The 25,406-nt window shown below is 48.1% G+C and overlaps 1 protein-coding gene across 2 annotated transcripts; it reads left to right on the top strand.

Moving 5' to 3' along the window:
- Window positions 1–674: 674 nt before the first annotated feature.
- On the top strand, window positions 675–23,283 carry AHCY (adenosylhomocysteinase). 2 transcript variants are annotated; one of them, XM_064275998.1, is made up of 10 exons: window positions 675–807; window positions 7,070–7,260; window positions 8,491–8,566; window positions 10,194–10,343; window positions 12,143–12,255; window positions 12,676–12,883; window positions 12,975–13,062; window positions 13,162–13,279; window positions 18,596–18,790; window positions 22,410–23,283. In XM_064275998.1, exons 1-10 carry the CDS (start codon window positions 780–782, stop codon window positions 22,539–22,541), a joined length of 1,299 nt encoding a protein of 432 aa, XP_064132068.1. In that variant the 5' UTR covers window positions 675–779; the 3' UTR covers window positions 22,542–23,283. The 2 variants fall into 2 exon arrangements, with proteins under 2 accessions (XP_064132068.1, XP_064132069.1); XM_064275999.1 differs by lacking the exon at window positions 7,070–7,260 and having other exon boundaries at window positions 693–807.
- The last annotated feature ends 2,123 nt before the right edge of the window (window positions 23,284–25,406 follow it).

Below are 25,406 nucleotides of genomic sequence, written 5' to 3'. Positions count from 1 at the left end.
ACTGAGAGGTGAGAAAGTGCAGACCAGGAAGGGAGACAACTCTGAAAACGTGGGATAAGGAGAGGAAGATGGGCTAGCAGCTGGCAGATAAGGAAGTAGGGGAAATCCTTGAGAGACGTTAAATGGTCTTCATGTGGCCAATTAAAAACCATTTTAAGCACGAAATGAATACCATGAATTGTTTGATGATTCCTACATACGTAGTAAAAGTATAAAGAGATGCACACAAATTTCTCTAAACTCAGGACAGTGGTTACTTGGGGGGCAGGGGAGAGGTTCTGGGATGTGCCAGGGTACCTGACATATTGCAGCTTTCCTTATACTCTATGTGGTAGGTATCACTGGCCCATTTTACAGACAAGGCAATTGAGGCTCGGGGAAGTGAACTGGCCGGAATTCCAGTTCCTCTCGGTTTAACGTCGGATTCAGTGGCTGAACGAATGAAAGAACGGCCTCGGGCTCGCTCTCCTGGCCTCTCTCTGCGCGCTCTTCCAGGATTCCGTACTGCAGGTGGCTAGACCGCACCGCATAAAATCCGGACCTCGGCTACTCTCTCAGAGGATATCGAAGTCCGTTCCGGCCCCGCCCCAGTGCATTGGGCTCCGCCCCGGGCGGTTGAGCCCGAACGGGGCTCATGAATATGCAAGTAAGAAGATATTTAAAGGCGCCGCCAGCAGGCGCAGGTCCCTGCCCGGCGCCGCCCGCCCAGTGGCTCTCCCCATCACGAGGCCCGGCCCCCTTTGCTCTTGCCCCTCACTCCGTGCCGAAGCGCTGCCAGCATGTCGGACAAACTGCCCTACAAAGTCGGTGAGTTCCAGGACATTCAGCCGGCTGCGTACGCTCTGCGCCTGCCGGAGGGCCTGTACCGGGCGGCGCTCTCTGGGTACTCAGGACCCCTTGAATCGCAGGCTCAGCGCTATCCTGGTTACGCGAGGCCGCCTGGGGCTTGGAGTCCTGGCTCCGCCGAGAGCGCGTCGCCTGGGGCCGCCGCGGACTACAAGTCCCGGCGTGCGCTGCGGGGCCCCGGTGCAGCCGCGCGGGCTGCAGAGCAGTGGACCGGCAGTGTGTTCCGCACGGAGCGGGCCTGGGCGGGCTGGGAGAGCACACCTGGCCGTGGCCTGGGACAGTCCAAGGGATACCAAATCCTCCTTCTTGGGCTTGGATCGGACCTTGGCCAACTGGGACAGTTGCTCACCTTTCTCTGGGCCTCCGGCAGGGAAGGGGAAGGCACTGAAGCCTTAGAAGGGCACGTGAGGAGAGGCCTGGAGAGGGAGGCCGGCACTGGCCCACCCGCTGGGGACTTTGCGCTAGTTACCCACCTGGCCAACAAGGACAGTTACGCAGAGAATTTCGGGGAGGAAAAAATGGAGTGGTTAGAGAAATCCTCCTGCTCTCCCACGAATTGAAGGCTGATAAACGTTTATTGAGTGTTTACTGTGGGATTGGCACTCCCTTCTAGCTTTATTCTGGATTAATTCAGTTTATTTTCACAGCTCTTTAGGGTAGTGACTGTTATTTTTCTCAGTTTACAGATAAGTGTACAGAGACAGGAATAAAGGTAACTTGCCCACAGTCTTGCAACTGAGAGGTAGTGAAGCAGGATTTGAATTCAGGCCGTTTAGGCCTCAGAACTCACTCTTTTAACCAGTGTATAGAAATGTATTTACACTTGGAGCAACCCTAATACTTTTAACCAAAAAACAAAACCAGTTCAGGCTGTTTTTTTTAAAGTAACTTCAAGACACTCGAAGAAAGGTACCAACATTATGGAACACTTGCTGTGTATCTGGTGATTTGCATGTGTTTATACATGCAATCCTTATTATTATCCCATTATACTGAGGAAGAAACTGAGTCCCTGAGGGAAAGTGACTTGTCCAAGTTGGTACAAAGATTTTGTCAAAATAGTAGCTCACGAGGTAGCTGCCAGAGTAAACTGTTGTCTCCATTATCTGGATGTTGAAACTGAGGCTCAGAAAGTTTAAGTCAAAGTCACATGAGTGGCAAGCTGGGATACGGGTCTTGTCATACTGTGGAGAAATGAGTGGGTCAGGGTTGGGAGCGATTGGGTTGTTTGTAGGAGGTCCCTGTGAGGCTAGGAGACGGGCTGTATTTGGAAGTGGGGAAGCCTGACTGGTAGGGGTGGAGGAAGGAAGCACCCATCAAGAAGGATATGCTATGTGCAAGACCTTGCCCATATTGCACCTTCTTTAATCCCCTGGGCACATAGCAAGGTAGAGACGATTATCTCCCCTTTACAGATGAAAATGAGGCTTGGAGAGGGTCTTGCTGTTCCTGTTGGCTTGTCCTGGGACAGGTTTTCCATGAGGACAACAAGAAAAGAGTTATTTTTAGCTACAAGGACAGGTGGTAGTGGAGGAGATGGGATTCACCAGGACAGGACACAACTCATTGTTTCCTGTAGCCGGGCTCCCAGGAGTCTTGACACGGCCTCTGGCAGTAGCCCCACCTGGCCACCAATCACTGATTGGCTCTGAGACCTGGGGCAAACCCCTCTCTGGGCCTTTTCCTAATTGGTAGATACTGGGGGTTGGACTCGCTTCAGATTTTTTTCATTTTTTGCCACCCTGTCCCATGCTGGCCCCTTTCCTGTACCTTCTCTCGTTTGGGCCTAACAACAGATACAGTTAGTAAACATTTACTGACCCCTCCTCTGCCAGGCCCTGCTGGGCACTGGAGATACAAAGGTGACTGAAAGACCGCGGTGGGACAGACACGCACATGGTGCAGCATTATTGCCTCCATTTTATCAGGAAGGAGATCTGCCCCCTTCTTTCCATCTTTACAGCCACCATCCCAGTTCCAATTACCCTCTTCACAGGTCTCCCTGGGTTTCTTGCCCCACGGATCCTTGCAGCAGCCAAAGGGGTCTTTTCAAAAGACAACTCTTGTCATGGTTTTTCCCTTAAAACTCAGTTGGCTTGCCACCTCACTGGGAATAAAATCCTGACTCATCTTTTTACTCTCTCTACTCAGTCATGGTGGCTTACTTTCTGTTCCTCCATCAAGAATATGGAGCCCTGGTGGTGCAGTGGTTAAGAGCTCAGCTGCTAACTGAAAGATCGGCAGTTTGAATCTGACAGCTGCTCGTTGGAAACCCTATGGGGCAGTTCTCCTCTGTCCTGCAGGGTTGCTATGAGTTGGAATCGACTCAGCAGCAAGGGGTTTGGGTTTTTTTTTTTTTTTTCTTGTTTCCAGGTTTTTGTTGAGTACCTCCTATGTGCCAGGTATCAGGTGCTTGGGGAGGAGCCTTTCAGGCTAAGGAAACTGCTTGGGTAAAATCCCTGAGGTGAGAATGAACTTCTCACCTCGGCTTGTTGAAGACAGTAAGAAGGTCCTTATGGCTGAGCAGTGAGTGATGAGGAGATGGGGATGGGAAAAGGAGTGGGCTCTCAGATCATGTGAGGAGGTAGGGTTTTATTCACTGGCAAGGGAGGCCTTTTTTTTTTTTTTTTTTAAACACTTTAGCAGAGGAGTGGCAGTAATAGGACTTAAGTTTTAAAAAGCATGCCTGGCTGCTCTGGGGAGCATGGTATGTGTAAGCAGGGAGATGGAGGAGGCTGCTTTTATTATCCAGCTGAAAAGTGGTGGTTTGAACAAGGGTGGTGAGACACAGTTGGGTTGTGTTTGTATTTGGGATATTGAGCTAACAGTGTGCTGATGGGTTGGCAGAGAATGAAGGGAAAAGAGGAATCGAGAAATCTTCTAAGTTTTTGACCAGAGCCACTGTTTGAATGGTGGTTTCTTTTCCTAAAGTGGGAAGGACTGGGGGAGTAACAGGCTGGCGAGGGGGGGTACAGGGGATCACGACTCAATGTTGCCACAGCCATAATAGGTGCCAACTGCACGTCCAAGTGGAGATGCTGAGTAGGCAGTTGGATTTATGAGTTTCAAGTTCAGGGGAGAAGTTTGGGCTGGAGATAAATACGGGGGGAGGCATCACCCACCATGTAGAAGGTTTTTAAAGGCATGAGACTGGATAAGCTCATGGGGTAAGAGAAAAGGGAGGCCATGGAGTCCTGAGGGCTCTCAAACATTAGAGTCTGTTAGAGGAGGAGGTAGGGAGGTAGGCAGAAAACCTCATGAGGACAGTCATAGTAGCCAAGTAAAGGAAGGGTTTCAAGGCATTTGGTAGGATTTGAGCATAGATAATTGCCAGTTAGATTTGGCAATCAGGCTGGTCTTTGGAGACCTGAGAAGAGCTGTTTCAGTGGATTAGTGAAGTTCCAAGGAGGTAAGAATCAGGCGGGCTCATGTCTTGTAACAGAAGAGAATGCCCAGTTTGTAGCTATGTATGATGAGGACTAGTGGATTCTATGGAAGGAAAGTGGCATAGTTCTGAATTCTCAGTGAATTGGGAAGTAAGGTGGTCAGTTGACCTGGAAAAGGTACTGAAGGTTTGGGGAGAGGAGAAAGGAGAATAAATTTACTAGGAAAATGTAATTAGGTTGCTGGAGTGTGCTATGTGTCCCCTTGAGATTTGTGGTCAAATGTCAGGTGAGATCTGTTGGTGTGGTGCTGATTTTCCTCCTGCTGGGTTCAATGGCTTAGTGCAGTGGAGGGTTGGGTTTAACTAGGGTGGAGTTTTGCTAAGCAAGTTCTCAGAGGGGAAGAGGGCAAAGAGGTTTGTGAAGCCTTGATGATTGGAGGGGGGAGGGCAGTGGGATCCTAAACTGTGGAAGAAGGAGGCGAGAATATTGGGGAGGGGACTGGTGCAGGACAGGATATTGGTAGATTTAATGGATTCAAGGTTCCGACGGGTGCAGCTTTGTTGGATTTGGGCTGTAGAAGGACTTTAGATGGGGCATGGCCCGAGTTGAAATCAAGATATCCAAGAGAAAGCCATTGTCAGTGATGGCCTATCAAAGGTGTGGGGCAGTGGGACTGGACCCTCCAATGGGGGAGGAATATTTCATCTCTAACATTGTTTAGATGCATAGTTGAAGGCAGACTGGCTTAGTCAGTTTTATTGTTTTATTGTCTTTAACTGAGAATTCTCTACAGAGAATACCCCCCCACCCCCACCCCTTGGATGATTGTCAGCATCTAAGGTTAAAGATAAAATTCACCAGGAGTCCCAGGCCTCAACCCAACCTATTGGTCCCGTTTTCCAGGGAAGATTTACAAGTTTGCCAGTGGATTTTATCATTAAGGAAGTGACCTAGGATATGACCTTCAGGATGGACCACTGGGCTGGGGGAGGGAGGAGGGTGAGATCATTGGAGGAAAGAGTATGGAGATAGTCCTGCATGAGAATTGGACAAATTTGAGACATTTGGTGTGGTAGATAGAGGCTAAAACATAACCTTTGTTACTAATAACATCTAAGCCTGAGGACATAGATTAGTATGAAAGCCCAATGAGCCTGAAAACCAAACCCCACAATTCAGCAGCTACCTACCAGTTATAGGTGAGCCTGGTCAGGGCAGGTCTCTCTATGTGGAAGAGTGGAGAATACCTGCCTCTTGCAGGCAGGCTTGCTGGTGCTTGCAAAAAAGGAAGAGCTGAACTGAACATGCCCAGTTTATTCCTCCCAAGTATCTAGACAAGTCACTCTACCTCCCCTGGGGCAGAGAGTAGCCAAGGGTGTTAGACTGATGAGCTCCTTCCATGCGGAAAGAAACACCAGGGATGGGGAAGAAGCATTTTCACATATTCAGGGAGGTCAGGGAACTTAGAATCCGAGGTGTTAGATCATAACATCTACAGGTGTTGAAGTCACCAGGAGTGATGACTTGGACTGGAAGATGGAGAGCCAGGAGCTTAAAAATCTTGAACAAATAAGCAGTGACCTGGAGGTTGGTAGGTATCAGCAAAAAGGGTAATGGGAGGTATAGCCTGATAGCTGTTTTGCAGAGGGCACTTGTCTGGGTTGTAATGTTCCTGAAATTATTTAATTTTGTTCTCCCATAAGACTGTAAGCTGCAGTTAGGCAGGGACTATGCCTTTCTTTTTTACTGTGCTATCGGGTCGCTATGAGTCGGAATTGACTCGATGGCAGAAGGTTTTTTCAGTAGGTTTAGGTGAAAGTTTACAGCTCAAGTTAATTTCTCATTCAGAAACTTATGCACATTGTTTTGTGACATTAGTTGCAATCTTCACAATGTGACAGCACACTTCCCCTCTCCATCCCGGGTTCCTTGTGTCTATTCAACCAGTTCCTGTCCCTTCCTGCCTTCTCATCCTGCTTTAGGATAGAAGCTGTCCATTTGGTCTCGTAAATCTGATTGAACTAAGAAGCACATTGCTCATGTGTATTATTTTTTGTTTTATAGTCCCACCTAATCTTTGTCTGAAAAGTGGGCTTCCAGAATGGTTTCAGTTCTGGGTTTACAGCGTCTGGGGGCCGTAATTTTGGGGGTTCCTCCAGTCTCTGTCATACCATTTAAATCTAGTCTTTTTACATGAGTTTGAGTTTTGTTCTACATTTTTCTCCTCCTCTGTCCCAGACTCTGTTGTGTTCCCTGTCAGGGCAGTCATTGGTGGTTTCTGGGCACCATCTAGTTCTTCTGGTCTCAGGCTGGTGGAGTCTCTGGTTCGTTTGGCCCTTTAGTCTTTTGGGCTAGTATTTCCCTTGTGTCTTTGGTTTTCTTCATTCTTCTTTGTTCCAGGTGGGATGGGACCAACTGATGTATCTTAGACGGCCGCTCACAAGCTTTTAAGACCTCAGTCACCACTCACCAAAGTGGGTTGTAGATCGTTTTCTTTATAAACTGTGTTATGCCAGTTGACCTAGATGTTCCCCGAAACTATGGTCCCCAGGCCCCAGTCCTAGCTACTCTGTCCCTCAAACTGTTTGGATGTGTCTGGGAAACTTCTTTGCTTTTGCTCTGGTCCAGTTGTGCAGACTTACCCTGTATTTTGACTGTTGAAGCCCTAGGGCCCTGGCTCCATGAATACTTGTTGAATAACTAAGAGAATACAGGGACCAGATTGCTAATCCTTGTATTTTGAGTCCACAAGTAGCTCAGGGTCTTCACGCAGTGATAGCGCTTCATGATTAGTGGATGATGTGACTCACAGAACTTCATCCATCTTGCCCCTGTAGCTGATATCAGCCTGGCCTCCTGGGGAAGAAAGGCCCTGGACATCGCGGAGAATGAGATGCCAGGCCTGATGCGCATGCGGGAGATGTACTCAGCCTCCAAGCCACTAAAGGGCGCCCGCATCGCTGGATGCCTGCACATGACTGTGGAGACGGCTGTCCTCATTGAGACACTTGTTGCCCTGGGTGCTGAGGTGAGGCCCACAGCTCTGTGACTCAAGACGGGTGCCTTGCCCTCTCTGGAGCCAGCCAGGGTAGAAAAAGACTGTGTACGGAAGGGGAGAAGTCCAGGTGTGGTGCTGACCTCCAGACTTGTCACTTGGGTTTTCTCTCCCATCTCCCAGTGCTGTTACCCTTTGTGGTGACTGTTCCTATGTAGACAGGTTTTCTCCCTGACAGGGAAGATGGCCTCTGACTGCCCCCAATTCACATCCCCCTGACTAAGGAGCCTCAGCAGGAAAAACTCTACTCCAAGGTCCCATTTAGCTGTCTAAAGACTGACTTTCATTGGCACTTGTTGGGTCATGTGCCTTTCTTGGAGCATTCATTGTCTTGAAGGATGGGGTACTCTGATTGGTTCAGCCTGGGTCATGTGTACCAATGATTGAAAGCTCTTCCAAGCTATCAGGGAGTTAAGGAGCAAGGTGGTTCCCCAAAGGGGAGAGGATGCAGCGCAGCTAAAAACAACAGTACTTTAAGCTTCAGTCCTTAGACTGCTTCTTTCTTTTCACTCTCTTGGTGGTCTAGTTTTATGGCTTAAATACTGTTTTTTATATGGTGAGGACTCCCAAATATATGTACTAGCCTGAATTTCTGCCAGGAACCCTAGACATACGTGTATCTAGCTATTGATGCGTCATCTCCACTTGCAGGTCTAAGACATCTCAAACTCAACAAGTTCAAACAAACTCAAGAGAATTTCCTCCCTTCCCGTTTTCCACAGCCAGTAAATAGAAACTCCAGCCCTGTGGGTCCTGTCAATTCAAGAACCTAGGAGAAATCCTTGGCTCCTCTCTTTCTCTCACCCCACAACTAATCCTCTCCGCAAATCCTGTCACCTCACCCTTCAGAATATGCCCAGAATCTGATGCTTCTCATCACCACCCCTGCTCCTGCCACATTTCTCACCTGGACTTATGCAACAGCTTCTTCACTTGTCTGCTTCTTCAGCCCTTTTCCCCTACAGCTTATGCTCCTCACAGCACCAGAGTGATGTTTTAAGATATAACTCAGATCTCACCTGCTCTGACTCCAATCCACTCATCCAGGGTCACCAGCCTGTAGTTGTGGAGCCAGCTGGGCCTTGATCCCAAGTCTCTCACCCTCTCACCCCAGCTCCAGGGCTTTCCCCTCTCCCTGCCCAGGGGCCCTGGTGCTTCTGAGCCATCAGTGACCCAGCAGCCCTGTCTTGCTGACTCTTCTAGGTACAGTGGTCCAGCTGTAACATCTTCTCCACCCAGGACCATGCAGCAGCTGCCATTGCCAAGGCTGGCATTCCAGGTGAGTCCTGCTTGATACCAGCGGTGTGGGAATGTGTGAAGGGACTCTGCCTCTCCCTGTTTACTCCACTGACTTCCGTGAGGACAAGCTTCGCTACAGCAGGGGAGAGGAGTCGTGGCCACAGAATTCATAGTAAAGAGCTGTTTTGTCCCACTTTCCTCTACAATCCTATGGAGGGTGAATATTGGCCCAACCCAAGTCATGTGACCAGGAAGAGTGGAATCTTATGATTGGAAAGCACATGACATGGAGGCAGAGTCTCTTAAAGGAAGGCTGTGGGTCTGCTTCCAGAGGAACCAGGGAGGCATATGGACAAAAAAAAGTTCCAAAGGTCGTTGCCTGGTTTCTGGTAGTCTGGCAGGGAAGGGACTTTTTCACAAGCTGCTGGAGAAATCGGCACATGTCTGGCTGGGCTTGCGGAATGGAGTGGTTAGCTCTGATGGTAATTAGATAAGCTATTCAGGATTCCTTTTAACCAGGGACAGGTGGAAGGTGGAGGGAGGGAGGAAGGTGGAGGAGGACTCCTCCAGAGACTGACCAGGGCCGAATAGGCATCTCCCCCATTCCTCAGCTTTGCCTTGGCTTCATGGCCCTCTTCGGGGAGAGGCCTTGTTTTCAAGGCTATTGTCTTGTTTAGGAGGTGGCTGTACCTGCTTGGCCGGCATGCTTTACTCACAGGAGGCTCATGGGAGCCTCACACCTGTGTCCCAGTCATATCCTATAATGGGAGGAGCCTGGTCTGGAGGTCAGGAGCCCAGTGTTCTGATGCCTGCTCTGGAATGCCATCCTGAGTGTCCTGGGCACATCTGAGCCTCTCTGGCCATCTGTAGCTGATGGATGGTGATGCCTGTCTCGCTGGGTTTCTGTGAGGAAAAATGAGATGGGGCATGAAGCAGTTTTGAGTAATGGCTGGCAGAAAATACTCCATGCATAATAGCTGCTATTAATAATTTTTTGGCAAGACATAGCTTGAGACTACCCACTGCAGAGGCTCTGGGCCCTGAAGTCCTTTCGGTGGATAATGAACCCTGGATCCTACCTCATGGGTGCCGCTGAGTATGATCCCTACTCCTGCAGCTGCCCCATCCCAGCAGCAGGCATTGGAGATGGGAGCGCTGGCCACTGTGGGTTGATGTTCTAGTCCCGAGGACCCAGGCAGGTGGGGGGTGGTAAATGAAAGAATTATTTCCAGATATTTATATGTGGAGCCCTGGTGGCACAATGGTGGAGTGCAACAGCTGCTAACCAAAGGGTCGGCAGTTTGAATCTACCAGCCGCTCCTTGGAAACCTGATGGAGCCGTTCTACTCTGTCCTATAGGGGTACTATGAGTTGAATTGACTCGACGGCAGCGCATTTTTTTTTAATATGTGGGGTACCATCTCAAATGACAAAGCTGAGGCTAAGAGGTGAAGCGATTTGCCCAGGGTCACACAACTGGTGAGTGGCAGAGCCAGGATTTGAACTTGGATCTCTCTGGCTCCAAACTGTTCTTAGCACTGCTAAGTCCTTAGAGTCCTGGAGGTGTTACGGATGGGTATTAGGAGGGTATAGTATTGACTGCCAGGTGGCTCCCTGGAGCGGGAGCTGGTGGGGAGCTCAGGTCTGATATGCCTCTCGCCCTTCAGTGTATGCCTGGAAGGGTGAAACAGATGAGGAGTACCTGTGGTGCATTGAGCAAACCCTGTACTTCAAGGACGGGCCCCTCAATATGATTCTGGACGATGGTGGTGACCTCACCAACCTAATTCACACCAAGTACCCGCAGCTTCTCTCAGGTGAGCAGAGTGGATGGGTGGGCTGAGGGCTGGCTGCCTGAATGGGGCCTGCTCACCCACAGGCAGGCAGCAGGCCTGGCAGGACTCCCAGTGCCTTAAGCAGCAGATCCTTGGAGGATGACAGGCGCCTGCAAGCCTGCTGGGGCCTGGCCTCCTGACTTCTGATGGTGTGTGGCTAGAGCAGCTGGGGGAGGCCTAGCTGAGATTACAGCCTAGGGGCTAGAACAAGGGCTGGGCCCAGCACAGCTGGAAAGGAGGCAGCTTTGTAAAAAGCAGGGGCAGAAAGGGGAGCAGTGAGTGCAAAGGCCCCACGGCAGGAAAGGACTGACTATTCAGGAAACAGAAAGGAAGCCAACATGGCAGCTATGAGTGAAGAGAGTCAGGGAGTATTATAGGATGTGGCTGAGTTTGATCCTGAGAACAAGAGGAAGTATTTGGAGGGTTTTGAAAAGATTTCTCTGAAAATATACATGTTAAAAATGACTGGTGGTGGTGATGATTGCACAACATAGTGGATATAATTAATGTCACTGAATTGTACATGTAAAAATGACTGAATTAGCAAACGATTTGTTAAATTATTTCACAACAACAACAAAAAAAATTGGTCAAAGAAGGGGGAAAAATTGGCTGCTGCTGGTTAGCAACAAGATAACTCAGTTAAAAAATGGCTAAAGGACTTGAGTAGACATATCTCCAAAAAAGATATACATTAGTCATTAGGGAAATGCAGATCAAAACTACAATGATACCCTACTTCACACCCGCTAGTATGGCTATTACCAGAAAAACGAGGATGTGGAGAACTTGGAACCCTCATCCTTTGCTGCTGGGAATGGAAAACAGTTTGGTGGTACCTCAAAAAGTTAAACATGGAATTACCATATGACCCAACAATTCCAATCCTAGGTATACACTCTAAACACTTGAAAGCAGAGACTCAAATATGTGTGTACCAGTGTTCACAGTAGCGTTGTTCACAATAGCCAAAAGGTAGAAACAACCCAAATGACCGTCAACAGATGAATAGATAAACAACATGATAAATACATACAATGAAATATGATTCAGCCATAAAGAGAAGCAAAGTCCTGATAAATGTTATGACCTGGATGGATCTTAAAAACATTACGCTGAGTGAGATAAGTCAGACACAAAAGGACAAATATTGTATAATCCCACTTACGTAAACTATCTAGGGTAGACAAATGCACCAAAAGTTTGTTAGTGGTTACCAAGGAGCTGGGCGGGGGGCGGGGGAGGAATGGGAAGTTAATACTGAAAGTGTATTGAGTTTCTGTTTAGGGAGATGAAAAACACTGGAAATGGCTATGGTGATGGTAGCACAGCATGGTGATTATTAATGTCATTGAATGTATGCTTGAAAATGGTTAGAATGGCATACTTTTTGTTGCATATGGCTGCTGGCTGCTGTGTGGAGGATGGATTATTTCAGGGAGACCAAGAGAGATGATGGTGGCAGTAGGGATGGAGAAGTTGGGAGTTGGGAGGTAGACTAGGCTTGATGATTGGCTTGCTCTTGAGGGGGCATCAAGAGTGGCTTCTTCATGCACGCCTGGGTGACTGAGTGGTCTGTGGTGCCATTCATAGAAATGGTAACCCAGAAGTAAGAGTGGCTTTAAGTGACAAACATGGGGAATTTGGGTGAGTTCAGGTGTAGGCTCTCTGAAGCTCTCAGGGCCTCATCCCAGAGGCCTCCCCATCCCTTAGCAGCCCCTTCCTGGCCTGAGTAAGGATAAGGGTTGAACCTGAGGCTTCTCCGTTCCTCTTGTGTTTAGGCATCCGAGGCATCTCCGAGGAGACCACAACTGGGGTCCACAACCTGTATAAGATGATGGCCAATGGGATCCTGAAGGTGCCTGCCATCAATGTCAATGACTCGGTCACCAAGGTGAGCCTATGGGGCAGTGACAGCTCCACTCTTGGCTCAGGAGTAAGCCCTTGAAGAAGGGCCCCAGGAAGGCTGGGGACATGAAACCCTCATTTAAGGGGGAAAAGGGGTTGTAGACTGAGGGTAATGAGTCCATTAAAGAAGAGGAGAACTACCCAGTGAGCTTCAGAGTTGAGTTTTTGAGGAAGGCTATTGGACCAGCAGAGAAAGGCTTGCAAGAAGGTCTTGGAGCAGATCGGGATAGACGGGTATGTGGAGGGATTAACTATAGAGAAGGAGTCACAGAAGATGGTCGGCTGAAGGCCCACCAAGCTAATATGCTGAGAGTGGGTCCAAGGCGCCTGGGCCCTGTGAAGACTCTGAGGCTCAAGGAGGCCTGGCCTTGAGGGCCCTTTCACCCCATGCACCCTCTCCTTTCAGAGCAAGTTTGACAACCTCTATGGCTGCCGGGAGTCCCTCATAGATGGCATCAAGCGAGCCACAGATGTGATGATTGCGGGCAAGGTGGCAGTGGTGGCAGGCTATGGCGATGTGGGCAAGGGCTGTGCCCAGGCCCTGAGAGGTTTCGGGGCTCGTGTCATCATCACCGAGATTGACCCCATTAATGCTCTGCAGGCTGCCATGGAAGGTACAATAGGGTGAGGGTTGGCTGCCAGCCACTGGGGCCAGAGGAGGGGCAGTGCCACCTCAGGTAACCTGAAGCCACTGTTTCTGCACAGGCTATGAGGTGACCACTATGGATGAGGCCTGTCAGGAGGGCAACATCTTTGTCACCACCACAGGTTGTATTGACATCATCCTTGGCCGGTAGGTGCCAGGTGAGGGTCTTGGAGCCTGAGGGAGGGAGGCACCCTGGGGCTGCTCTTTGTTCCTGACTGTCTTCCATGGGCTCGGGCTCCTCAACAGGCACTTTGAGCAGATGAAGGATGATGCCATCGTGTGTAATATTGGGCACTTTGATGTGGAGATTGATGTCAAGTGGCTCAACGAGAATGCTGTGGAGAAGGTGAACATAAAGCCTCAGGTGAGAAGCTCCAGCCCTGCTGGCAGGGTGGGCAAATGGAGGGCTTAAAAGGGGTGAGGCCGTGGGCTGGCCACCATGGAGGGCAGATAAGGAATCTGGGGCTACCTGGGCAGTAGGATGGGGAGAAGGAGGGTCTGGTTTCAGATCCGGGCTTGAGGTGTTGGGGGAGTCTCAGAAGGTTTTAGGCAGGTGAGATGCACATGGTGAGATCGCTGTTTTAGAAACACCTCTCTTGCTACTGTGTGGAGAATGAAAACAGTAGAGGAAGAGGGGTGGCAAGGAAGCTATTAAAGGTTGCTCTTATAAGAGTCCTGGCGGGGGGTGATGACAGCCTCTATGTGGAGTGGAGGGAAATGGAGAAAGGTGGATGATGAATGGACTGGATGTGGGGCCAGGATGAGGGAAGAATCAAGAAGACACTAGATTTCTGGCTTGAACAGCTGTGTGAAAAGTGGGACCATTTACTGAGCTGGGAAGACAGAGTTGGGGAAGAATAATTTTTTTTTTTTTAATTAATTTTTATTAAGCTTCAAGTGAACATTTACAAATCCAATCAGTCTGTCACATGTAAGTTTACATACATCTTACTCCCTTCTCCCACTTGCTCTCCCCCTATTGAGTCAGCCCTTTCAGTCTCTCCTTTCGTGAGAATTTTGCCGTCTTCCCTCTCTCTCTCTCTTCCCATCCCCACTCCAGTCAAGAGTTGCCAACACACTCTCAAGTGTCCACCTGATTTAATTAGCTCACTCTTCATCAGCATCTCTCTCCCCCCCACTGACCAGTCCCTTTCATGTCTGATGAGTTGTCTTTGGGGATGGTTCCTGTCCTGTGCCAACAGAAGGTCTGGGGAGCATGGCCGCCGGGATTCCTCTAGTCTCAGTCAGACCATTAAGTTTGGTCTTTTTATGAGAATTTGGGGTCTGCATCCCACTGATCTCCTGCTCCCTCAGGAGTTCTCTGTTGTGCTCCCTGTCAGGGCAGTCATCGATTGTGGCCGGGCACCAACTAGTTCTTCTGGTTTCAGGATGATGTAAGTCTCTGGTTCATGTGGCCCTTTCTGTCTCTTGGGTTCTTAGTTGTCGTGTGACCTTGGTGTTCTTCATTTTCCTTTGCTCGAGGTGGATTGAGACCAATTGATGCATCTTAGATGGCCGCTTGTTAGCATTTAAGACCCCAGACGCCACATTTCAAAGTGGGTTGCAGAATGTTTTCATAATAGAATTATTTTGCCAATTGACTTAGAAGTCCCCTCAAACCATGTTCCCCAGACCCCCGCCCCTGCTCCGCTGACCTTTGAAGCATTCATTTTATCCCGGAAACCTCTTTGCTTTTAGTCCAGTCCAATTGGGCTGACCTTCCATGAATTGATTGTTGTCTTTCCCTTCACCCAAAGCAGTTCTTATCTACTGATTGATCAATAAAAAACCCTCTCCCTCCCTCCCTCCCTCCCCCCTTTGTAACCACAAAAGTATGTGTTCTTCTCAGTTTTTACTATTTCTCAAGATCTTATAATAGTGGTCTTATACAATATTTGTCCTTTTGCCTCTGACTCATTTCGCTCAGCATAATGCCTTCCAGGTTCCTCCATGTTATGAAATGTTTCAGAGATTCGTCACTGTTCTTTATCGATGCGTAGTATTCCATTGTGTGAATATACCACAATTTATTTACCCATTCATCCATTGATGGACACCTTGGTTGCTTCCAGCTTTTTGCTATTGTAAACAGAGCTGCAATAAACATGGGTGTGCATATATCTGTTTGTATGAAGGCTGTTGTATCTCTAGGGTATATTCCGAGGAGTGGGATTTCTGGGTTGTATGGTAGTTCTATTTCTAACTGTTTAAGATAACGCCAGATAGATTTCCAAAGTGGTTGTACCATTTTACATTCCCACCAGCAGTGTATGAGAGTTCCAATCTCTCCGCAGCCTCTCCAACATTTATTATTTTGTGTTTTTTGGATTAATGCCAGCCTTGTTGGTGTGAGATGGAATCTCATCGTAGTTTTAATTTGCATTTCTCTAATGGCTAATGATCGGGAGCATTTTCTCATGTATCTGTTGGCTGCCTGAATATCTTCTTTAGTGAAATGTGTGTTCATACCCTTTGCCCACTTCTTGATTGGGTTGTTTGTCTTTTTGTGGTTGAGTTTTGACAGAATCATGTAGATTTTAGAGATCAGGCGCTGGTCTGAGATGTCATAGCTGAAAATTCTTCCCCAGTCTGTAGGTGGTGGGGAAGAATAATTTTGCAATGGGATATTGAAAAATGAGTTCCTTTGGAATATGTAAAATTTTATTTGAGTTACATTTACCATGGAGTCATTTTTCTCTGATTATAAAAGTAATAAGGTGTTTCTGGAAGGCATTTTGACTTTGGATATCAAGAGCTTTATAGTTAAGCCAATTCTTTGGGCAGTCTTTCTCCTAATAATTGATCCTTAGGAAAGAATTAAGTATGTTCATAAGGGTGTTCATCACAGTGCTGTGTATCTGTAATAGGGAAAACCGGAAATAGTCTCACTGTTAGTAAGGTATTTTTTTAAAGCGGTTGTATTGTTTATTTTCTAATTTTCTATACTAAAATTGAACAGTTTTTAAAGGGGAGAAAAACCATATTAAATGGGGTATTTTGGTGCCCATGGGTATCCTTAAGACGTTGTACAGAAGATAATAGACACAGGCTCGGCTGACAAGCACCCGATCAGAGAACCACACCACAAGCCAGCCAGGAGCCCAGAGCCCCAGAGAGGTACCACACATTGACCAGTCCTACCCCATTGCCCTGAACTCCAGGTGGGGCCTGGACTAGCCTACAGGTGTCAGTTCCTGGCCAGGCAGAGGGCGCCTCCATCTCTCTGCTTGGAAGCCTGGCAGTCTCACCACGCAAGGGGTGGAGGAGTGTGCTTGTCTGGCAGCCATGCCTCTAAGAGCTAGTCAGGCCTTTCTCTGCAAAGGCCACATGGGGCTTCCTTGGGGCAATGGGTAACCCCTTCGCCAAGCTGTCCTCCAGAGTTAGACTCTATTCTCACCCTCAAGATCTTTGACTGTCCTGCCAGCCTTCCCAATTTCATTTTCTGTCTGTCCTCTTGAGGACCTGTACACTTGGGCCCCCTGGACCACTTCCTGAACACACCACTACAGTCCCTGCTTCTGTTATCTGTCTAGATGGCTCCTTTTTTTTTGGAATGGAGTGAATGCCTTTTCTTTGCCAGTTGAACTCCCACACATCCTTTAAGCCCCAGCTCCTCAGGCAGAGGAAGATGCCTACAACTCTTTGTGTACACTTCCTGTATAGCACCATCACCTACAGTTGGAATCAGTGGTTCTGGTCTCCCAGTTGTACCATCAGGGCAGAGTCCAGGTTGATGAATCCCTGCAGTGGGCTTGGCTCAAACAGTTTCAGTGAACGTTTACTGAATGAATACTGGTTGAGTATCAAACACCTTTCCTTAGGACTGTAAGGAGAGGCCTGGAAACCTGGGCTTTTGGGGAAATGTGTGGCAGTCAGCATGAGGGATGAGGGATTGCAGGTGTAAGGATGGCAGGGGGAGAAAAACACATTTATGTGTGTTCAGGTGGTTGGGAGAGATGGAGGGTTGCGAGGATTGAGGCTAGTGATTTCCCCTTCTCCTTTGCTCTTTTTTTGCTCACTAAACCAGGAGTTCTCCAACCTTGGCAGAATCTGGCCAGACCAATTAAATTAGAATCTCTGGGAGTGAGGCCAGCATATCTTGATTTTTTTTTTAAAGCTTCCAAGGTGGTTTTCGTGTACTGCCATGGTTGAGAGCTTGGGCATTCAGCTTTTACTAAGACGGTGGTTGGGAACATAGGATCTGTTCTCAGACTGTCCAGACCCAGATTATAGCCACTTTGTAGTGTGTGGCTCTGGGCAAGTGACTTAACCTTTTAAACTTCAGTTTTTTAAGGACCAATGTTGTTAGTTGCCATCGAGTCAACTCTGACTTACGGTGACCCCATGTGTGCAGAGTACAACTGCTCCATGGAGTTTTCAAGGCTGTGACCTTCCGGAAGCAGGACTGTAAGGAGAGGCCTGGAAACCTGGGCTTTTGGGGAAATGTGTGGCAGTCAGCATGAGGGATGAGGGATTGCAGGTGTAAGGATGGCAGGGGGAGAAAAACACATTTATGTGTGTTCAGGTGGTTGGGAGAGATGGAGGGTTGCGAGGATTGAGGCTAGTGATTTCCCCTTCTCCTTTGCTCTTTTTTTGCTCACTAAACCAGGAGTTCTCCAACCTTGGCAGAATCTGGCCAGACCAATTAAATTAGAATCTCTGGGAGTGAGGCCAGCATATCTTGATTTTTTTTTTAAAGCTTCCAAGGTGGTTTTCGTGTACTGCCATGGTTGAGAGCTTGGGCATTCAGCTTTTACTAAGACGGTGGTTGGGAACATAGGATCTGTTCTCAGACTGTCCAGACCCAGATTATAGCCACTTTGTAGTGTGTGGCTCTGGGCAAGTGACTTAACCTTTTAAACTTCAGTTTTTTAAGGACCAATGTTGTTAGTTGCCATCGAGTCAACTCTGACTTACGGTGACCCCATGTGTGCAGAGTACAACTGCTCCATGGAGTTTTCAAGGCTGTGACCTTCCGGAAGCAGATTGCTAGGCCTGTCTTCCAAGGCTCCACTGGTTGGATTTAAATCTCATCTTTCAGCTAGTAGTTCAGTGCATAACTGTTTGCACTACCCAGGAACTCCTTTAAATACTAAAACCTGTTGCTGTTGAGTTGATTCCAACTCTTAATGACCCTATAGGACTGAGTAGAACCATCCCATAGGGTTTCCAAGGCTGTAAATCTTTACAGAAGCAGACTGCCACATCTTTCTCTCCTGCACGAGGTGGCTGGTATGTTTGAACCACCGAACTTTTGGTTAGCAGCTGAGCACTTAACCACTGTGCCACTAGGACTCCTTTTAAGTACTAATGGTGGTATTTAAATCCTGGGTAGTTACTAGTTAAATGTGATTGATATATGTAAGGAACTTAGCACAGGCCACATGGGGATAATAATAGTAATAACAACAAGTTAATAATTTATTGAGTACTTAGCATGTGCCAAGCCTTGTGCTAAGTGCTTTATATCAGCTCATTAAATTCTCACAGCAGACCTGTGAGGTCTGTAGCTCAGAGTTGCTTAATAAATATTGGCTATTATTTTTATTATTATTTGGTATGTGCACCAGGCCGTGTGCTGGAGTTTGCTTGGGGCTAGGGAGGCCTGCTGGACAAGAGAGTAGGGTGGACAGTGGGTGCAGTGCCCACCTGCCCTCACCACTGCTCTGCCCACTTGCAGGTGGACCGCTATCAGCTGAAGAATGGGCACCGCATCATCCTGCTGGCCGAGGGCCGGCTGGTCAATCTGGGCTGCGCCATGGGCCACCCCAGCTTCGTGATGAGCAACTCCTTCACCAACCAGGTGCTGGCACAGATTGAACTGTGGACCCACCCGGACAAGTACCCCACTGGGGTCCACTTTCTGCCCAAAAAGGTGGGTTCCCATCTCTATCCCAGGCCAAGGGCCATGTGTCTGTCCCTGGGCTCCCTATGCTGAGATCATCAGAATTTAGAAATTGTTTGCCTGTCTGCCCTCACAGGGTCCTACAGGGCAGAAATCATCCTCCCCATTTGACAGAGGAGGAAACAAACCCAAAGTGGAAATGACTCCCTTGGAGCACAACCAGAGTGCAGGGCTAGGTAGTGGGAAGAGCATGGGCTTTGGAATAACCCATCAGGTTTGAATCTCAGCTTCACCACTTAGAGGCTATGTAACTGGGAGCAAGTTACTTAGCTTCTCTGTGTCTCCATTTCCTCATCTATAAAATGAAGGCAGTAGACCTCCTTTAGGGATTATGAGGGTTTCCTTAGATCAGGGGTCACAAACTCACATGCCCACAGGGATGAGGTCAGTGAGTGAAGGGGGCCAGGTGGGAGCTGACAAACAGAAGAGCACATTCGCCACTGAAAAGGGGTAACTGCCACTCAGTTGTCATCACCCTTGAACCTGAGCCCATTGGGCCAGAACTTCTGACCTTTTACGAGAAGCCAGACATCAAGATCTTTGTATGAAAGACTTGATTTTTAAATCTAGGCACCTCATTACAATTTTTAAAAATCACTTGGTGGTTCAGCCTAGACCGTCTGTAAGCTGAATGCAGCCCGAGGCTACAGTTTGGTGGCCTTAGAATGAGATGGTGCAGATAATACACTAAGCATGGTGCCTGACTCCTGTGGTGTGTAGTCGGTGTAACCATGATGATCAGGTACTCTGACATCAAGTCCAGTGCTCATCCTAACACCCCATGCAGCCTGCCTGCCCCAGGGGTCAGAATCGCCTCCTTTTAAGTCCTGGCTCTGCCAGTGTCACCGGTGAACTTGGTGTTGCCATTTGCCGTGTCTGGGCCTTAGCTTCTCTAGCAGCTATGGTGAGAGTGACTCTTAACTCTTACAGACTTTTGCTTCTGGAAAGGCTGTGATGGAGGTTTCCATACCACCCCTGTTACCTCTTGATAGATTGGTTACATCAGCTGAGGAAGAAATAGGAAGATACCCGGTGCATTCACTCAAGGCATGGGACATCTGCCCCCAGCACCAGCCACCTCCTTTCCACCAAGTCTGCCTGGGACCCTGACTTGCCAGACCAAATATTTTGCCTATAGGAGCCTCAAGGGCTACCCCATTCTCTGCAGCCCACCAGGTCCCTAGGCTTGTTGTAGAGTAAGAAAGAATCCCCCCAGCCCCCATCTGATCCCATCTGGGGGAAATATGGCTATGAAGTTAGGCAAGGTTGGCTTCTGAAATGAGGCCGTGGTTGGTAACAAAAGAGGCAGAGATCTCGCCTCCTGCCCCAGCACTTGGCCTCATCCTTATCTTTTTCCTCCATCACTGCCAAAGTATGAGTTGGTGACAGGACACCCTCAGCTTCATGCCTCACAGGCCGTCTGTAGGCAAGGGATTAAGTATCTTGGTTAACAAGAATGATGGAGAACAGTCACCATTTATTGGTAAGATAACTGCTTGTATCAAGCACTTTACATACCTCTGATATTTGTAACAGCCATGAGAGATGAGTAATGGTTATGTCCATCCTACAAATGAGGAAACTAAGGTTCAGAGGTTGACTTCCTCCCATAGCTGTCAAGTATCAGGCCAGGAACAGAACCCAGCTCTATCTATCCAAGTTGTTAACCACTATGGCAGCCTTCTGGTGGTGGGGTACAAGGAGAAGGAAGGGCATTCTGGGCTAGGCCAGGCCAGACAAGTGAAGGGATGATTCATTTTGCACCCTGGGAATTAGAGGCCTTCATTCTGCCACTAGAACTGACCTGGACTCAGATGGGCCCTGGTCCTGCCTGTGTTTTGCTTGAGCCACATCACCATCTTCTCTGGGCTCCAGTTTCTTCATGTGTTAAATGTAAGAATAAACCCTGCCCTCCCTAACTCTTAGGGGCGTTAGTGAGGCTCTAATGAGACAACAGGAGCCCTGGCAGCATAGTGTTTAAGCACTCGGCTGCTAACTGGAAGGACAGTGGTTTGAGCCCATCAGCCTGCTCCTCAGGAGAAAGATGTGGCAGTCTGCTTCCATAAAGATCACAGCCTGGAAAACCCTGTATGGCAGTCTGTCCTAGAGGGTCACTATGAGTTGACTCCATGGCAATAAGTTAATGAGACAATAGAAGTGAAACCACTTGGGAATGGGCTGCCTGCTGCCAAAAGCTATCAGGCCATCATGGAATGAGAATTGGTGCCTCCCAAGGACAGGGGGAGGCCCTCCCCAGAGCTCTGTCTCTTCAAAGCTGCCCTGGAGGCCAAGGTTGAAATGATTGGGACAAGTTCTGGGGATTTGGAGCCAAATGGACCTGGGTTTAAATCCCAGCTTTGTCACTCACTAGCTGTAGGACCTTGAACAAGTCATTTCACTTTTCTGAGACTTAATTTCCTCATCTGTAAAGGGGGCATGGTAACTTTTTATTACCTAGGGTCCTTTTGCTGATAAGTGGAGAAAAAGGAACCCTGGTCAGACCACCAGTATGTTGGTTATTTATTGCTATTAACCCCAAAATTTGATAGCTTAAAACCACAAAGATTTATTATTCCCGTTTTTGTGGCCAAAAAGAATTTGAGAGTAGCTTAGCTGGGTGATTCTGACTCAGTAGTCTTTCATGAGGTTGCTGTCAAGATTTCTGTCAGGCTGCAGTTATCTGAAGGCTTGACTAGGGCTGGAGGATCCACAACACATCACTGTTGGCAAGAAGTCTCAGTTCCTTGCCACATGGGCCTTTTTATAGGGCTGTTCAAGTGTCCTCATAACATGGTAGCTGGTTTCCCTTAGAGCAAGTGATCCAGGGGAGACAGGGAAGAAGCCACAGTGCCTTTATGACCCATCCAAAGTTGCACACCACCAATTCTGCTTTACTCTGTACATTAGAAGTAAGTCATTCAAGGGGAGGGGAATTAGGCTCTACCTTGTGAAGGAAGGAGTGTCAAAGAATTTGTGGACATATTTTAAAGCAACTACAACTAGTTTAATCATAAGGAACTCTATTGGCTTTATAATGGAGAAGTCTAAGGCTCAGATACTGGATCCAGGGATTCACTGCCATCCAAGCTCTATCTTTTCTGGTTCATCTACATTCACTTCAGTTGTCAAATAGACTCACCACTCAGCTGAGACTGACAACCTCCCTGTTTAGAAAATCCCAGTGGTGCCCCTTTCTCCACCTGTCATGGAGAATATGTCCTGTCTATAGATAAATTCCAGAGATGCATTTTGATTAGCTGCTTGGGTCAGTTGGGACTGGGGGAGGGATGTAATTGACGGTCCCACCAAGACCACTTGGAGAGGAGGATGTGGTATGCTTCCCTCTCAAGGAAGGCAGCTGAGCAGCTGGGTGTGAGGATGGAATGACCGCAGGCTGGGTGTGAGGATGGAATGACCGCAGGCTGGGTGTGAGGATGGAATGACCACAGGCTGGGTGTGAGGATGGAATGAGGTAATATGGGTAATGCACATGTCCTTGTGCCCCAACGGAACAGTTTCTGCCTTTTTTAAGTGGCTAGAAGTCCCAAAGCATGACACTAATCTTGGCTTTTCCTGTGTTTTCCCCCAGCTGGATGAGGCAGTGGCTGAAGCCCACCTGGGCAAGTTGAACGTGAAGCTGACCAAGCTGACTGAGAAGCAGGCCCAGTACCTGGGCATGCCCTCCGATGGCCCCTTCAAGCCTGATCACTACCGCTACTGAAAGCCAGGCCTGCCCCTCGCCTTCCAACTGGCATCCCTGCCCAGGCCCCAAAAACAACTGGCACTAACTTTGAGATTGGGTTGTCATTGTTCCCCGTGATCACTCCCTAGAGCTGGTCACTCAGCCTTTGGTCCCCACTGCATCCCTCATACTGTTGCAGGTATGGCAAGGGGCATTGAGAAACCCCTCCCAAAGCCCTGGTCAACATGGAGGTACGAGGAGACACCTATAGGAAACCATGAGCTCAGGGGTCTTGGAACTGCTTACTCAGTCAGTCTTTAGGCAGTGGTCAGAGCCCATGCACTTTACATCTGAGTCCTCGCCTGGCCTTATGGACTTCACCCGGGTACTTGATTTACAGGCTTCCTGGTTCCTTAGCCTATGACGCATGAGAAGAAGCAGTCAAAGGGCAGGGTGCAACTGTTAGAGTTTGAATGCTCCTGAGAGCCTGGCTTAGTGCTGGGCATTCTTTTGAACCTCTGGACAGTGAGGTTGGAACTTTTAGTCCCTATTTTACAGGGGTTAGAATAGACTTGTTAGGGGCCAGCCAAGAGAGCAAGAGAAGTGACAACCAGAGGTTGAGAGGGGCCAGAAAAATGTAAAAGCAGGTATAGGTCTGCCACTACTTTGTAACATGGTGGTTTCTGTCACAACCCTGGGTTAAAAAGAAGTTAATTTGGTTTATAATGTGTTAAAGGACAGCAGGAAGGTGGGTTAATAAAAATTTTGGTGCCTGAAAGGATTTTGAGCCTTTGTTATACAGATAATCCACTACTATGAATGTGTGGCATGAGCAAGGGGTTATAGTCAAGTGGTAATAAACAGCAAGACGACTGGTCCAGAAGTGGTTGTCTGCAGAGCGGATGGAAAGGGCCGCAGGCAACTCCTTGGGCTTGGAAGTAAAGAGGGAAACTCATCTCTTCTTCAGTTATGTCTCTTGTGAACAGCTTATTTTTTAGTCCAATCATTTACTTGGTGAATTTATTATACTTTCTGTTTGTATTTATTTCCTCTACCTTGTTTTTTGTGTTTTTATTCATATTTTCTTCTCCCCATTTCCACTTTTCTTTGGATTGATCCAGTGTTCGTTGGGGGACTAGTTATTGAGCACCTACTGGGTGTTAGAGGCTCTGTAATCAATTCACTTATTCTCACAACAATCCTGTTATTATCCTAACATTATAGATGAGGGTGGAGACTCGGAAATTAAATTAGCTTTCCAAAACACAGTTTACAAGAGGCCTCACCATGATTTGAATCAAAGGAAGGCAGGTGGGAAGTTGGGCTTTGTCCCAGGTGTTCAAATGATCATTTACTGAACTCTTGTTCTGACCTTGGGAATCAAAGAAAAGCAAGACCCCACCTGGGAAGGGTACTGGAGAGAGGGCCATTCCATTGAATAGAAGGCCTGATGAGGGGTGCCGGGAGGTTCGAGGTCTGACTCCAGCCTGCCGAAATCTGAGCTAGAGGGAGAAGGCAGATGAACAAACAGCTTTGCCATCTCTTGGCACTCCCCTTTCTCTGTCCAGCTTCAGGATTCAGTGCCTGCCAGCAGCAGGAGAAAGTCATCAGAGAAGTGGTGGCACTTGAACTGATTTTTGAAAGAACTGAAGGTTTTTAACAGGAGGAGTTGAAGGCAAGGGCGTTCTAGGCAGCAGGAACAGCTTAAGGGAAGAGTGAAGGTGGTGGTGGTGGGGTTATTTGGCTGTATGTAGGGAAGCCATGAGATGAGACTGCTGGGAAGGTGGCCTGGGGGACAGGAAAGGCCTTAAGGCCAGAATGAGGCCTTTGTGTTTAATTGTGGGGTAGCACAGCTCCTGGAATGTCCCCACCTGACAATTCCTTCCACAGTTGTGGCTTTTTGCTTTTATATTCGCAGACTTTGGCTGTGAGGTATTATTCCCTCGTGTTACTAAGGAGGAAACCAGTTCAGAGAGGCCAAGTAGTCTGGCCCAAGATCACAGAGTAGGTGGTGACGCCTGAACTTCAACTCTCTCATGCTCTCATGCGAGACAAATGGGGACTGGTTAAGTGAAGACTCTACTTGAGGCATAATGTTTCCACAGACCCATTCCACTATGGAAGGTAGTGGGCTGGGCTTTGGGCTCTCGTTAGTATTCTCTTCAGGGTTAGTTGAGAGTCAAATAAACAAGTGAACATGAGGCACCTGAGGTTGAGGCAGACCCTTCCTCACAGCTCAGCTTTCCCAGGCTTAAGTCCACAGCCTCATGCTTGGTACTCCCTTGGCTGTATCGGGCTCCATCTCTTCTACTATTTGAGTGCAAAGGCATCTGAGTGACATAAGGAAGGCACTGACTGAGGGCTCACATTAAGTTCTAAAGACATGATGTCATGCAAAATCTTTGAGTCACATTCAGTGGCACGTGGTCTGAGAGGCACAAGGGGCTGAAAACTGAAGGGTCAGCAGATTCTTTCCATGCTCTCTCCGGCTTAGATACTTTTTGGGGTATCCTGCCCTTAGGCAATTTTCACTTTTTTTTTTTTTTTTGACTGCATATTGTTGAAATTGTATAAGTTACATGCATACATGCTGTGACTCTGCTATAACTAGTTTACAAACTTTGGTACTCATTAGTAACAAATGACGTGGGGACCCACTTCTCAGCTGATCATGACATGACCAATGGTCAAAGCAGACCAAGATCCACCACCATACCCCATACCCGTTGCCTTTTCTTGGACACCTATTATGTGCCAGGCATTATGCTAAGTAAGCACTTTATAGGCATAATCTTATTTGTTCTTCATGACAACTTCATAGAGACTTATGTTCCCATTTTACAGAAGAGGAAACAGGCTTTGAAAGGGATCAGTGTGTTTGGTACTATAACCCAAGACCCCTCA

The sequence above is a fragment of the Loxodonta africana genome, chromosome 24, assembly GCF_030014295.1.
Source record: "Loxodonta africana isolate mLoxAfr1 chromosome 24, mLoxAfr1.hap2, whole genome shotgun sequence".
NCBI lineage: Eukaryota > Metazoa > Chordata > Mammalia > Proboscidea > Elephantidae > Loxodonta > Loxodonta africana.
Note: the sequence above shows the minus strand (reverse complement) of the source record. Positions and strands in the feature narration are given on the sequence as shown.